Here is a 16,364-nt window from a genome sequence, read left to right as displayed (position 1 = left end):
CCAAACAACTAAAGAAACAGCTGTACATGGCCTTAGGATGACTAGACCCAGGATCTCTCATGCGGCAATATCTGACCCTCTCATTGTCTCTCTCCATAATGTGCCTTCGTTTGCCTTTATACTGGCTTCACTTGCTCAATTATGGCTTCCTCCACACACGTTCAAGCTCTGCTATGGTCTAAATGTATCCACCCAAATTCCTATGTTGAAACTTAATCGTTAATGTGATAGTATTAAGAAGTGATGGGCTGGGGATGTGGCTCAAGTGGTAGTGTGCTTGCCTGGCATGCGTGGGGCCCAGGTTCGATCCTCAGCACCACATACAAACAAAGATGTTGTGTCCACCGAAAACTAAGATAAATAAATAAATAAGAAGTGATATCTTTGGAGGGATGATTAAATCATGATGGTGGAATCTGCAGAAATGGCATCAGAGATCCTATATAAGAGATTAAAGGGGCCAGGCACAGTGGTGCACGCCTTATAATTCCAGCAACTCAGGAAGCTGAGGCAGGAGGATGCCAAGTCTGAGGCCAGCCTGGGCAACTTAATGTGACTCTCAGCAACTTAGTAAGACTCTGTATCAAAATAAAAAATAAAAAAGAGCAGGGCATGGTGGTGCACACTTGTAATCCCATTGACTCAGGGGTCTGAGACAGAAGGATCACAAGTTCAAATCTAGCCTCAGCAACTTACTAAGGCCCTAAGGCCCCTAGCAAGACCCTGTCTCAAAAATAACAGATAAAAAGGGTGGGGGATGTGGCTCAGTAGTTAAGCACCCCTGAATTTAATCCACAATACCAAAAAATAATAAAAAATAAAGTAAAAGCCTGGGGAGGTAGCTCAGTGGTAAAGTGCTTCTGGGTCAAATCCTAGTACCAAAAAGAAAAGAAAGAAAGAAAGAAAATGAAAAAAGAGATTGAAGGGCGTGCCTTTTTTCTATCTTTTTTGGCCTTTGAGCTACGTGAAGACACAGCAACAGGCACCATCTTGGAAGCAGAAGTCCTTTATCAAACACTGAATCTGCTTAGGTTGTGATCTTCAACTTCCCAAACCTGCAGAACCCTAAGAAATAAATTTATTTTGTTTATAAACTTCTCAGTCTAAGGTATTTTGTCACACAACAGGGTGAACTAACACAAAATCATAATGCCCGACTTCACTACCTAAAAGGGCCTTAGGGTTCAATCTAGTGGTCTCAAATTAAAAAAAAAAAATCAGAAACAATGATAGCCCGATGGTCAAAACTAGAAGATGTTAGTCTAACCTCCAGCTAGAATGTTAGAGTTCAGGAAGGAATATTTTCTAGAAAAAGGCTATATGATATTCTAGGCAGGCAAAAGAAAAACCAAAGCCTACTAATAATCCCTCATAATTATTATGGGGTATAAATAAAACAATGTATGTAAAATACTTAAAACTCAAATATTATTGCAGACATAGAATTTCTATACAGAAATCATAAAATGCATAAGTAAAACCCAATTTTGTTCTTGAGTTTCATGCCAGGTGTTTATTGAAATGAGCCAAAATTAAGTTGGGATTACCAGTTATGAAAATATTTAATAATCAATATGCAAATTAAAAAATGAACCATCAAATAAATTTTGGTAATATTCTATACAATACTTTACAAATACTTTTGCATAAACAATCTCATTTAATCCTTACATTGGAGATTCGTATCTCCATTTTCTAAATGCAACTAAAGCTACTGAGATGAAATAATCTGGCCAAAGCTACATAGCTAATAAATAATGGAGCAAAGATTCAGTCGCCTGACTGAAAGGGCAAGATACTTTCCATAGCAACACCCCTTACTCTCTTACCCCTGCAAACCTAACTGGCTAAATTTGGCAATCTTTTCAGTTCACTCAACATTCTCTGCTGGCCACCTCTATGTGGATGGTTATTTTTAAGGGAATTTTTCAATCATTTTATTTGCTATACTTAAAATAGGGTTTTGTTTGAAATGTTTCTACACATATTTCACATGACAGATTTGTAGGCCCTACTTTATTTGTCAAATAAAAAGCTTCCAGGAAGCAAGGTGTAACACCCAGAGTTTGTTACTGCTATTTCCACAGTATTGGCCAGGAAGAAGGAATGACAGATGATAAAATGAAGAATTAGAAGTTTACCCTTAATTAAAAAGTTACAATAGCAGTTCTTTCTGCCCTACATTTAATCAGAAGTAAGCATTCTCAATAGTCAGAAGAAACTCAAAGCTGTGTCTGAGGAACAAGCCTGATAAAAACAAAGTGCTTTTTTATGCTATTTTTTAAATCCACCTAGAACAATCGACCAAACATGGAATACACAAAACAATAAAACCATAAGATTTGAACGCTGGCAGTTTGTAGCACAAGAAGAAAACATATCACCCCCCAAAAATTAATCAGTCAAATAATAAGCATCCCTCTTTTTGGGTTTCTCATACCAAAAAAAGAAACACAGCTTTTTCTCAATGACATTGGCAGAAGTGCAATACAGTATACTTCAACTGTGTGGTGGTAACCTGAGATCATGAATGGGAAACAGAAGCTGAACTGGGATTCCGTAGTACTGAGAAACCCTCAACTCAATAAGAAGTGTCATTTAAAAAGCACTTAATTTTTTCTTAAGTACTGTCTTAACAAGTATCAATTTGATGAGTTATTCAGAATCTCTTTCTACAGTCCTACAGGAAGATGTCCCTCAGCACTATTATGAGATATATGCATGCAAGAGAGGTCAATTCCCTATGTCAGGCATTTTAAAGAGCCAAAGGCTTACCACTCACAGCTAGAGGCTTCTTAGTACAGCTCTCAATTTGAAAAATGAGCACCCCCAGATTAATAATTCAACATCCTGTACCATCACTTGCTTTCACCAAAAATAGGACAAGAAAAATAGACTTCAAATGCAGCCCCAAGTTTAGTGTAGTGAAGAGTTTCTTTGTTAGGGAGGTATGATGAAGAAAGTAAATGCTGGAGGGGAAATTTAAGCTACTATGAGAGGAGAAACTCTGCCTAATAAACTGTGAAGTATATGTTTTCCCATAAATCTGTTTCCTCATCTCTAAGTACAAACAAGAAATTTATTTTACATATCCCTGCATCCTTCAGATCTGAGAAAGTGTAAATATAAGCATTATATGTTATAAAATGATTCCCAAGCAGAAATTTTTGTCCCACCAAAGAAATTATGATCAGTAGGGCAGTTCTTGTGAGCTTTTTCAATAAAGAAATCATCAATCTGATAACTGTTTGAATAAAATCTTATATGCAGACAAGAGAGAAACTGAATATCCTCAAAAGATTATTCTAATCCCTCAATTCTATGAGTCCAAAAACAGTACACAAATGATGTTACTGTTCAATTCCTCTGTTTCACTATATATCACTGGGATTTCCACTCCTTATCACCAAAACTCAAGAGTTCCTAGAAAACAAAGAACAATTAGTGTTTGCTGAGCAATCAGTCATGCGACAGATTCCAAGTTTGTCAAAAAGAGAAGACTCCCATGGAATCTTCCCATTCACTGCATTAGGGATGACAGGACTTGTCTACATACATTATTCTTAGGACCTTACAAGAACTGGAGGGAGATGCCAGATTTCTTCAAGTTATGAATTATAATATCTAGCTGATCTTTGCTGAATGGGCTGCTGAGGTCAGTGAACACTTCAATATGCTTCTTCTCAAACTTCTTTCCTCTGAGAGAGAGAGAGAGAGAGAGAGAGAGAGAGAGAGAGAGAGAGAGAGAGAGATCACATTAAGAAATCATTCTTAGTTATATTCTACAAACTCAAATATATTTGGTCACTGAGCAGAGTTTGTGTGTTCAAAGACATACGTCTTCACTGCACAATAATTAAATAAATAATGAATCAGGAAATTGGTCAGAGTTACTACTTAATATCAGTTACTTAGGGATTATACACCACTTGGTATTTTTATCTTTTTATTTTATTTTATTTGTTTCATTTTGTTTTTGTGGTGCTGGGGAATCAAACCCAGTACCTTGCATATGCTAGGTAAGTATTCTATCACTAAACTATATCGCTAGCCCCCACTTAGTATTTTTTAAAATTCCTGGTAATTAAGTAAAAAGGAAATTGAAATACATCAAGTGTTTGTTTCCCCTAAATATAGCCCTTCATCTTTTTAAACTTTTAAAAAGCTGAGATTGAACCACTTTCTATCAAAAGTTCCTTTTGCAACAAAAAACATGCTACCTGATGAATAACAAATCACATGGTGCACTGAATATATATCAACCCAAACAATTTTTTGCAAAGGCTCATATCCAGCTTTGAGTGAGGTACTTACACAGTTTCACTCTGAATCACATCCATGCACACAATCAGGGCATCCAGGACTCAGCTAGTTAAGGGTAGAAAGAGCACCAGTCACTTCTTTCCACGAACATGTAACTTTTTTTCTAGCAAAGTCCACAGTGCTAGAAATTATACAGTGGACTATGTGAGAACTTACAAGTGCTTGCTCAAATGTCCTTCCTCCAAAATTTATTTTATGAACATATATTCACAAATGCTATACATCAAAATATACATCCTGCATACAGTGTGAAAAAAAGAGATAATCTATTCATTTTTAACTGAAAATTTTGATGCTCTTTATCAATATCTAGAAGTCATTTTTTGTGATCACAGTACATTCTTAAATTAGAAGTAAGCCATAATGTAGTATTTGCAAGTCACTCAACACAGAGCATCTCCCAGTGATCAGGAATGATACTACTAATTGTTGAGGGAAAAAAACAAAACCAAAAAAAAAAAAACAAAAACACACAAACAAACAAAAACCAAGAGTAAGTCCTTAAAATTAAGAAATCTATGGAAGAAACTGAAAATCTGAGTTTGGATATCAACTTGATTTTTAGCACAAAAGCACCCTCCATCTAGGAAGCAAGTAGAATGCTAATGCTAACTATTCTAAATCTATCTCTTCTCTACCTGAAACATTTCTAACCAGCATTCCCACCAAAGATAATCATATAATCAATACACACATACACTTCCTAATATCTTCCTTTTCAATGCCTCCTAACTTCTCAGTATCAGTAATGCAGAGAAGGGGCATGTGACTGGAGGACATACAGCCTGGGTAACCAATTTGATTAATTTCACATTAAATCATAACCCACATCCTCCTTCTCCTCAGAACAAAATATGCCTAGATGCACAGAGCCAGGACTCTGAGAGAGCCCCACCAAACTAGATTATGAATCCCCAGATCAACGAAAATTTCTTCAGTCTTCTCTGGTTGAAAAAGGATACAGTCAGCTTGTTGAGAACCTGGTTGGATTCGGCTTTCAATGTCCTCTAGCAAATCAAAATCTGGTAGCATCAGGTGTCTGTGCACTGTGATGTTCTGATACTGGTCCCCAGCAGCAAGGGCATTCTCAGTACCATCTGTACCAAAGAGGACCAAAGCAATCTCATTCTTGCTCTCAGCAAACACCTAGAGAAGAACATCAGAAGGCTGAAAATCATATTAAAACAACCTGGAAGCAATAAGAAACCTAACCTTCAAGATCAGACAATTATACTTCTCTATGGCAGGTCCATGGGGTCACAAACATTAGGCTTGATCAAATATGGGACTTACTGATAATGACAATTACTGGGTTTTAAGTAGATCTTTTAAAATTATTATTATTGATTATAAGTTTCATTTCAGCACAAGTTAGGGTGAAGAAATAGGAAGGTGGTAAATGCTCTTAATGTCTTCCAATCAAATCAGAATCTAATTCTTAATGTTAACTAATCATGGATAATTTGAAAAGATTGTAGTCTGTCTTCCTAAAATATTTATTCAAGGTAGGGATTTTCCAGAGATTGGAAAAAAATTTTGCAAGTTCATATTCTATATTCCAGCCATTTCACAGATAGGCATATATACCCTAGAGAAATTCTTGCGCATATACATAAGAAGACAATGAACAAGAAAGTTTGCACTTCAGGACAGTTCATAATAAGGAAAAAACTGCAAACATCCAATCTACCAACAGAACACAAGAATACATTGCAGAATACTTACACAATGAAGTATTATATTAGTAAAAATGAATGAGTTTGTGCAACATTTTATTGATATGAATAAATTTCAAAACCATAAGGCTGAAAATAATTAACTGCAAAATTACATGTGCCATATAAAATCATTTCCATATACTTCTGATGGCTTGATACAACATTATTATTTAGGAATACACGCTTATGTCCAACGCAAACAAAATATGCATGGTCACAATTACCAAAATTCTAAGGAAAGGAACAGAAGAAAAAGAAAAAGCACTAGTAAAGACTTCAACTTCATCTGTAATATAAGGTATATTAGTTTATTTATTATTTTTTTTAATGTTAATAACATTTTATTTAAACTCATATACCAAAGCATTGTCTTAACATGTAATTATTATTTTTTTTTTATTGGTTGTTCAAAACATTATAAAGCTATTGACATATCATATTTCATACAATAGATTCAAGTTGGTTATGAACTCCCAATTTTACCCCAAATACAGATTGCAGAATCACATCGGTTACACATCCACATTTTTACATAATGCCCTATTAGTAACTGTTGTATTCTGCTACCTTTACTATCCTCTACTATCCCCCCTCCCTCCCCTCCCATCTTCTCTCTCTACCCCATCTACTGTAATTCATTTCTCTCCTTGTTTATTTTCCCATTCCCCTCACAACCTCTTATATGTAATTTTGTATAAACAATGAGGATCTCCCTCCATTACCATGCAATTTCCCTTTTCTCTCCCTTTCCCTCCCACCTCATGTATCTGTTTAATGTTAATCTTTTCTTCCTGCTCTTCCTCCCTGCTCTGTTCTTAGTTGCTCTCATTATATCAAAGAAGACATTTGGTATTTGTTTTTTAGGGATTGGCTAGCTTCTTGGACTATTCCCTGAAGACCTTAAAAGAGCGTACTACAGGGATACTGCTACATCGATGTTCATAGCAGCACAATTCACAATTGCTAGACTGTGGAACCAACCCAGATGCCCTTCAATAGATGAATGGATAAAAAAAATGTGGCATTTATACACCATGGAGTACTACGCAGCACTAAAAAATGACAAAATCATAGAATTTGCAGGGAAATGGATGGGTATATTATTTTATACGAAAAGAAAAAAAATATATAGTAAAGCATTAGGATTGCATAGCATAAGACAATGGGAAAGTGGGTTTGATTATGGTGCTTTTCTCATTTTCCTCTTTTATGAAACACTTCATTATAAAATGAAAAACAGTATCTGATACAAAAGGCAATCCCATCCCCATGGAAGTGTTAATATAAGCCTTTTACATTAATGCAGAGAACTGCTCTATGGGAAGAGAAATTAATTCTATCATTTTTTATTATTGTTTTGCCTGCTAAATTTCCCAAAACAATTCCAACTACAATTCCCAGTTGTACATGAAGCAAAAGTCCCTGCCACTTGGGTTCAAAAATGTCCAGCACATGGCCTGGGCAGGTATCTGCCTCCTAGACAAGAATTCACCTGAAGCTAAGATAATCTTGCTGCAATGACAAAAACTTCAGTTATGGTAGGGGAGAAAATTTTGAAGGAGGTATGAAACTGGTATAGTACCTATATGGCTTTGTCTCTCAACCCTTTAGATTCACTTAGATGGCTTCTCTTAAAACAAAAACAACAGCAATAAAAAACTCTAGGAGCTGAGGGTGTAGCTCTGTGGTAAAGGACATACTTATTAGCATGCACGCAGGTTTACGTTCAATCCCCAGAAGGCAAAAGTAAATATCTTTTACTATATTGAGACACAGCAGTACTACTTGAATATTACCAACACACCTATAACCAAATAGGGTTACAGTGATCTCTTCTTTGACACACCAAGGACTTCAAGTCATCAGAATTTATGAAAATCTAGAATGACAGGTGGGAAGTAGCAGTGCCTCATGCAAATGGCAATACCCAGAAAAATAGCAGAGGTGTCCAGGAGGAGTTGCAGTACCCAGTGCAAGTTCTCATGGACTTAGAAAAACATGGCAGTCATACCAAGTAGAAGGGATGGAAATAATAAGAACTAATAATTTCATATTGTTAACAATAAGCACTTTACCTATATTAATTCTTTTATTCTCAAAACAACTCCATGTGGGAAGTTTTATTATTTTTCTCACTTTTCTCCCCAGACACTGTGGTAGATAGTCCCCAAGATGGTCACCATCCATCCATTCCTTTGCTCCCTGTATTTGCAGGCTATTCCTTATTAAAATAAATGTAATTCTCCATCCTTAAATTTGAGCTGGCCTTGGTGACTTGTTTGACCAATAGAAAACAATGAAACTGGTTTTCTGGGATTTCTAAAGCTAAGTCATAAGAAGCCATATAGGCAGGGTCTTTTAAAATGAATACTTGCTCTTGGATACTACTTCTTAAAACCAGCTGCTACACTCTTTGCATCCCAAGCTACATAGCGAAGCAGAGGTACTGATGGAGCACACTGAGTTCACAGTTGCCATAAGATTATTTTTCAGATATGTGAGTACGCCACTTTGGACATTCAACCCAGTCAAGTCTTCAGATGATATCCACCCCAGCCTCCAACAAAAGCAACTGTATAAGTCTTAAGAGGGAATAACCTAACAGAGATCATATAATCATCCCATATAACCAGGAATGATAAAAGACTGGGAATGTAGCTCTATGGTAGAGCACCCCTGAATTCAATTCCCAGTATCAAAAAAAAAAAAAAAAAGGGACATAAAGGTTTGGGGTAGTTCGCTACACAGCAAAAGGTAAATGGTACAAAGAAGTTGAAGAACTTGCTCAGGATGATGTGGTTAGTAAATGATATGGCAAAGCAAGGATTCTAAGCCAAGTCACCTGGCCCAGAGGGTGTGTTTTTAAACATTACTTTATACTGCCCTTTGTTTCTGATAAAAACTGTTAATATCCAGTGAAGGGGCCAACAGAAGGGAAAGAAAAAATAGCAGGTTCTAGTGATAAATGAACCTTTATGAGTATAGGTAGGAAATCCACCCAGATTCCCCTAAACACAGAGGGTAGATATTATAAGGTTGGTATCTTTCATTAATAGGTGGAGGCAATGTAGGTTACAAGCTCAAGGTCAATTTGAAACTCACCTGTCGTTGGACAAACATGGTCATCACTTTCTTTGCTTGTTCAAAAGGAGATTCTTCACCAGGACAGGAGTTACTCATAGCAAAGCCCACATCCATACACAGCACAACAGCTGCCTAGAAACAAAGTCCCAAAGAATGTGATACTATAACATTTATAAAAAAAGGATTCTGAGGTTCCTTTCTTATTGCACCCACAGAACCTATGCTGGTATTTAGGGGAAGCACAATAAAGGGAAGGGTATGTTCTATAAAGAGAATGCATGTAAGACATATAGCTTCACTTTGGAGAATCCTTAAATAGTTCTAATATTCTCTAAAAGTTAGAAAGTAACTTCCAGGAGAAAGGCATGCTTCAGGCAGCTGACACTCCTTTGGCCTGATCCCAAAAAAAAACCAAGGTGGGAAGATCTAAATCAATCTGCAGGCTATAGTTAAGTCCAGCCCAGCTGATCCCAACATATATCATACAAACTGCAGTTGATCTGCAGTACTACAAGTATTAGTATACATGCTTTTATTGTTAGTTCCTGAATGGGCAATTTGTCATGAAGCATTTGTGACAATAAGTGACTGCTTCATTCTATGCGTTAGGATGATACACCCCAACAATCTGAATCAGTTTATAAACTGGGGATCAGAAATGAAGACTAAGATATCAAATCTATTCTACTAGAAGGCACAAATACAAATAAATACATGTTAATAAATTAATAAATTTGTAGGTTTGTAGTGGTCATCAAGAGAGAAACAGAAGATATATCTACACAAGACTGGTGGATGGAACAGAGGAGGAACAGAGGTAGAAAAAAACTTCTTCAATCTGACCCTCAGGTGAGTCTTAAAAGAATGAGCAGTCATGAGAACTAGGAAGTTATAGACAGAGGGAACCACATACATGAAGGCAAAACTCATTAGATAGCAATCACATACATAGGGGATTAAACAAATATAAACTAAAAATTATAAGGCATACATATGGGCTGGGGATATAAGGTCAATGGTACAGAGTTTGCCTAGCTAGCAGGGAAGGCCCTGGATTCAAGTCCCAGAACTGCAAAAATAAATAAATAAAAAATAATAATAATAAAATCAAAATAAAGGGATACATATGATGTTTTACACTCTAGATTTGGCATCCAAAATTTAATTGAATACAAGCTGCAGGAAAACTGAACTAACAGTAACTCATAATTTCAGAGTAGATTATAGAGTCAGGTATGAAACAGTTTTAGCACTACATTCCCATACCCATTTCACTCCATCCCCAAGATATTTTAGGTTGTATCAATAGCATAGTGAAATCTAGAAAGGAAGAGTATTGTGATGAAAAAAGCAATACAAGTAGTCCATCTCTACTGCTAATGAGCTATGAATCCTTAGGAATGTCACTTAACTTTGCTGTTAATTGAAGGAGAGAGGACAACTATTGGACTAGATGAACTTTGTTTCCAGAGATTACATTCTTTCTAGTCTCATCTGTGCTTTTTTCACTGATCAAAGTGTGAGCAATTCTGGGTATCACATCTTAAGAGGACAACTAATTACAACTGAACATGAAATGAGGTTAGGGAAGGATCTGGAGAATATGTGACATAAAGAACATTTGGGGAAAAGCTAGATATTTGAGTCAGATGAGAAGATTAAGGGGAACATGAGAATTTCCTCCTAAATATTTGGCAGCTGTGTTATAAAATAATTGGTCTGTGGGACAGATAGTAGACTCAACAGATGGAAGTTAGAGAGATTGATTTGACTTCTTATAAAGGGAAAAAAAAATAACAATTTAGAAGTGATCAATAAAGGAAACTCCGTTTCTTGAAGCAGTGATTTCCTGACCCTAGAAGTGTTTTAAAAAACCTGGATAAGCTCCTACCAGAAGTTACAGATGATTTCTAAATTTGGTTACACCTTTGGCAACAATTTAAAATTAAATTTAAAAACTATTTTCCCCTAATTTATATAGAATTGAACATAATGCACTAATATTAAGAAACTTCTGGAGTAAAGATAATTTATTTGGGGGGTAGGTAGTAATGAACTACAGAATTTCTCTGAGAGCAATAAAATTTACAACCCATAGTTTTAATGCCCTAAGCCTAAAAATCTAAAGACACTTAAAAGTCACAAAATATGCTGCTGCATTTATTTAACACATGTTCACAAAAGCTACCTTTAAACTATAAAACACTTAAAGGACTAAAGGTCTTTTGCCAGGAATCAGATATCCAGAAAATAGCATCACAGTTTCCTATTATGGAATTTGACTGGAAGAATGGTCTACATGGTATTTTGAGTTCCCTTCTGGAAGCAGTTAAAAAAAAAAAAAAAACCAGGAAAGAGAAATGGAGCAACATAGCAACTCTTCATTTCTACACTGCAGCAATACAGGCTGTTAGGATTTTACTCCAAGTTCATCTGCCACAAACAGCTCCTCCACTGGAGGTAAGAAGTTTTCAGCAGCTGAAAGAAGAATAAGAGAGGTAAACACCTTCATAATTGTTTGATCAACATTTCCCAGCAGGAAGTTGAGGGGTCTAGAGAGTTATTCAAACTCCTATCTCATTTATCTGTATTAAATGTATGCATGGATGGATGGATGGATGGATGGATGAATCCCTGGAATCACACCTCCCTCTAGTGACCCCAAAATCACTTTAGAATCAATTGTAATTTCTGTTCTTAATCCAGGACACCAAGGATCATAGATTACTAGAAACACAAGACTCTCCAGGACTCTGAAAAAAAGCCTGGTTTCAAAACTGAATTCCACCACTTATGGATAGAATGATAATGGAATAATTACTTTATTTCTTCGCCATTTTCCCACTTGCAAACGGGGGAATAACAGTTTTCACATCACGAGGTTGTTGTGAAAATTAAATGAGACAAGAATAAAAGGTACATCACAATGAGTAAGCTTTCAATAAACTCTAGATATTACACTATTATGGAGGTAATTATACAACACTACATTTCAAGTTATTTTACTCACAAAAACCCTCTTTGCAGTTTTACAGGTCTGTGGGACAGGTGCTTATCCTGGCTAACTTCCATTTTTATAAAGACTTTAAGAACTCAGGCTCAGCAGCAACAAAGAGGAGGTAGGGTAGGAGCTGGAGTGGGATTCAGGGAAGGGGTGGGAGGAAAGCAGGATGAGAAGTGGGTGGGAGAGGAGGGAAAGGGGAGGGGGTGACGAGGGAGCGAGACTCAAATTCAGAACTCCAAATCCTCAGCTTTCCTCCTCGGGCTTCCCTCGGTCCGGCTGTCCTGCTCCAGCCCATCACCATGGTCTTCCCTCATCCCCGCCAGCTGCCTAGAAAGACGAGGGCCTCAGCCCAAGGTTCCCGCTACCTTATTTCCGGACCACGCCATGTTGCCGGTCTGCGAGAGCGTCGGACACCTCTCCGGGTGGGAACCTGCAGCACTGCGACTCAGTTCCGGCCGGATGGCAAGCCTCCAACCTGCGAGCCGCTTCCGGCTGTGACCGCAAGGGGCGGGGAAACCGTGTTCCTGACTCTGAGCAGGCGCAGATTCCTTCCATTTCTCCCTGCGAGGAGTGTGTGGTCCTTGAGTTCTTAAAAATGCTAGTTCTGGGTTAGTACTTACAGAATTTTCCAAAAGATTCACGTCCCTTTGCTCTCATTAACAAGATACACCCTGCAGCGTTTTGTGTCCGCCCTTTGGAGTTAGATTCCATTAAGTATGACACCAGAAAGTCACTTTCAGCCCTTCTAAAAGTCTAGTTTCTTCTTCTAAAAGGGATGCTAATGAAAAACTTTACAGGTCCGATGACCTTAGAACCAACTCCTAAAAGAAGAATAGGAGTTTTCCAGGCAAACAAAAGTGAAAAGGAGCCCGACGCAGTGGGTTATGCCTGTAATCCCAGCGGCTCGGCAAGCTGAGGCAGGAGGATCATGAGTTCAAAGCCAGCCTCAGCAAAGGAGAGACTCTCCCTAAATAAAATAAAATACAATGCAAAGTAGAGCTGGGGATGTGGCTCAGTGGTTGAGTGGCCTGAGTTCAATCCCCTGTACCCCTCTCCTCCCCCCCAAAAGTAGAAAGGACATTGTACTTTGCAGAGAAAATGGGATTGTAAACACCTGGAGGCATGAAACAGTGTATGGCTATGGCTTGGAAAGGAGGAGGGGAAATTTAATTTAAAAGTGAGTCTAGGGAGATATTACAAAAATGGCAGCCATCAATTTCACTGCTTGATATGCTCACCAACCCTTTCAAGGAAATTCTGTAACCCCTCAACCCATGCCCCTCTGAGGAGCCTTCTACAGAAATAGGGTGTTTTTATACCACAAGCTACAGGTGACCGGACAAAGGGTCCAGCAATTTGCAAAGTGTCTCCACACCTCTGCCCAATCTAGCAAAATGAGTCTATTAGGATTCTTTCCCTCTTGAAAGCTGGGCCTAGAAAAAGCAGGGATTAGAGCTGAAAAGACAGGCAGAATTCATGAAGAGGGAACCCTGGTCCTTGAGGGAGACAAAGTTAAGAATATATTGGAGCCAAGAGATCCAGACACTCTCAGACCACACTTATACAGCCCAGGAGGTTCTTCTTGCTTTTGATTTAAATTTTAAAAGTTCTTTCAAAGCCAAAATATTATTTTTAATAGTAGTTTTACTGTGGTTGGTAAATATAATTATTGGACACTCATCACAGTGAAGGAAATGTGCTTACTTTATGTTTATAATTTCATCTTGTATATAGTCTCTTTTTCCTTTTCTTCTCTCTCCTCTCTTTTCCCCCTCTTTCTCCTCCTCTCTTTTCCCCACCACCCACACACTCCAGTACAGGTCTAGTTCCTGGGAAAAATGAGAGGTTCTAGTAGCTGTGCTTGTTTGCATCTCAGCCATCTTTATGGGCAGCCGTGGTGCTGAGAATGGATATGGATTTTAAGCATTGCTTACCCTGGCAAAAAGCCTTCATTAATCAAGAGTGAGAGGGCAAATATTAATGTGTCACAAAACAAGGGGATTATGGCTTTTTAAAAATTTCATTTGTACCTGCCAGTACAAAATTCTTTTGGATTTTTATGATATAGAGTCGGGTGTAAAGAGGTAGGTAACAGATTGATGGGCTAGTACCGATAATGATATATGTATTATGGATGTTGAGAAGAGAGAGACGTATGGGAGCCACTGTGGCATATTGAAGAAAATGGATACAACAGGAAAGGGGGATGACAGGGTCTTATTTTGGTAGCCCTCAGGAACCGTGCCTTCCAGCCTTCACACCCCAAACTAGTCACTTATTCTTGAATGTGTACTGGCCTCATGTCCAGTAAAGTGTGGCAGGAGTGACAGTGGTCCAATTCTGGGTCAAAGATTTCAGAATACTTGGCGGATTTGGCTTTTGCATGTTGATGAAGCCAGACATCACATATGAAGACTGACTACCAAACCGTGAAAGCCCAACAGACACATGGAGGAGACTTGTTATGAATAAAATGTTTATGTCTCCTCAAAATTATTTTATTGAAGTCCTACCCCCTAATATGGTAATATTTGGAGTTGGGGCCTTTGGGAGATGATCTAGATGAAGTTATAAGAATGGGGCCCTCATCATGGTATTAATGCCCTTATAAGACACTACACTAGGGGCTGGAGTTGGGGCTCAGTGCCTAGCCTGCGCGAGGCACTGGGTTCGATCCCCGGCACCACATAAAAATAAAAACAAATAAAATAAAGGTATTGTGTCCATCTACAACTAAAAAAAAAAATTCTAAAAAAGACACTAGAGAGCTTATTCTCCGTCCCCCCTCCCCAATCTCTCCCTCCCCATTGGATGCGTTCACTCAAAGTAAAGGTCATATGAGCACGTAGTGAAAAGGCAGCCCCCTGCAACCCAAAAAGACACCCCTCACTAGAAACTAACCATGCTGGCACATGATCTTGGACTTCTAGCCTCTAGAACTGTGAGAAAACACATTTGTGTACACCTTGTCTATGTTAATTTATGGCAGCCAAAGCAGACTAACTCAAGCACCAAGCACCAATAGCCTCAGGGTTACATTTTGATGGCATCCAGCATCTACCTGGCATGCCAATGTGGCTACCTGGGGTGTAAAACTTGAGCCCCTAGGGAACAATCCCAGAATTAGAAATGTTGAGCAGAGACTAGTCATCTCCACTGAACTCTGTCCAAATTGCAGAATTTTGAGCAAATGGTTGTTATTTTAATCTACTATATTTTAAGTGTTAACAATAGTAATAAATAACTGAAAAAATAGAAATCTTTTAAAAAATATTGCTGGATTTTGGACTATGTGTGCCCTTCAGGGTAGTTAAATGTTTTATTTATTTTGAAATTTCTATTTAAGTTACTGGAATATTTTTGAATTTGACATCGCTCTGCAAGTGAACTATGTGAATGATGACTTCATGAGCATTATAAAAAGCAAATATAGGGCTAGAGTTGTGGCTTAGTGGTAGAGCACTCACCTACCATGGGTGACGCACTGGGTTTGATCCTCAGCACCATATAAAGATAAATAAATAAAGGTACTGTGTCCACCTACAACTAAAACATTTTTTTTTAAAGAAAAAAAGCAAATATGTGCAGCCTTTGTGCTTTGACAGAGAGCTGTGATTATGATTATATAGACAATTGGGAAAATTAGTTAAAATCTTAACAGGTTATAGATATGAAATAAAATTTTATATCCAAAATAAATGTGAATAGTAATGATTCCATGTTGTACCACGTCCATCAGATTCCATTCAAAATTCACATAAAAAGGTTCATGTTAGTAATTAGATTAATCAAGGCAAGAAAAAGAAACCTTTTGGTATTGGCCACTAATCTTGTTTTGTTTTGTTTTTTGATATCTGAGGATTGAATACAGGGGTACTTAACCACTAAGCCACACCCCCAGACATTCTCATCTTTCATTTTGAGACAGGGTGTTATAGTTTAGATGTGATGTCCCCCAAAACTCATGTGTGAGAGACAATGAAAGAAGGTTTGGAGGAGAAATGATTGGTTGTAAGAGCCTTAACCCAATCAGTAATTTAATTCCCTGATAGGGATTAACTGAGTAGTAACTGAAGAGGTAGGGTGTGGCTGGAGGAGGTGGAATTGGGGTGTGGCTTTGGGGTATTTATTTGTGTCTGGTAAGTAGAGTCTCTCTCTGCTTCCTGATAAGGATGATATGAACTGCTTCCCTCTGCCTCACCTTGAGCCTGAGGAATGGAGCCAAACTTCTATGG

General features: G+C 37.8%; 1 protein-coding gene across 5 annotated transcripts in view; it reads right to left on the bottom strand.

The window, feature by feature from the left end:
- Xrcc5 (X-ray repair cross complementing 5) overlaps nt 1–12,602 on the bottom strand; it is a 99,151-nt gene extending 86,549 nt beyond the window's left edge. Inside the window, exons 1-6 of one of the 5 annotated variants that reach the window (XM_046439644.2) lie at nt 12,495–12,576; nt 11,474–11,603; nt 9,144–9,257; nt 5,286–5,469; nt 4,315–4,363; nt 3,576–3,698 (exon numbers count right to left, since the gene is read on the bottom strand). In XM_046439644.2, the coding sequence (XP_046295600.1) occupies nt 3,576–3,698; nt 4,315–4,363; nt 5,286–5,469; nt 9,144–9,257; nt 11,474–11,497 (494 nt within the window). In that variant the 5' untranslated portion in view covers nt 11,498–11,603; nt 12,495–12,576. The other 4 variants (XM_046439645.2, XM_046439643.2, XM_046439647.2 and 1 more) reach the window with 4 other exon arrangements.
- Nucleotides 12,603–16,364: the final 3,762 nt, after the last annotated feature.

The sequence above is a fragment of the Marmota monax genome, unplaced genomic scaffold, assembly GCF_021218885.2.
Source record: "Marmota monax isolate L192 unplaced genomic scaffold, Marmota_monax_Labrador192_F-V1.1 WCK01_AAM20220418_F8-fsc00041, whole genome shotgun sequence".
Lineage (NCBI taxonomy): Eukaryota > Metazoa > Chordata > Mammalia > Rodentia > Sciuridae > Marmota > Marmota monax.
The sequence above is the reverse complement of the archived record's forward strand: the minus strand, read 5'-3'. Positions and strand labels throughout refer to the sequence as shown.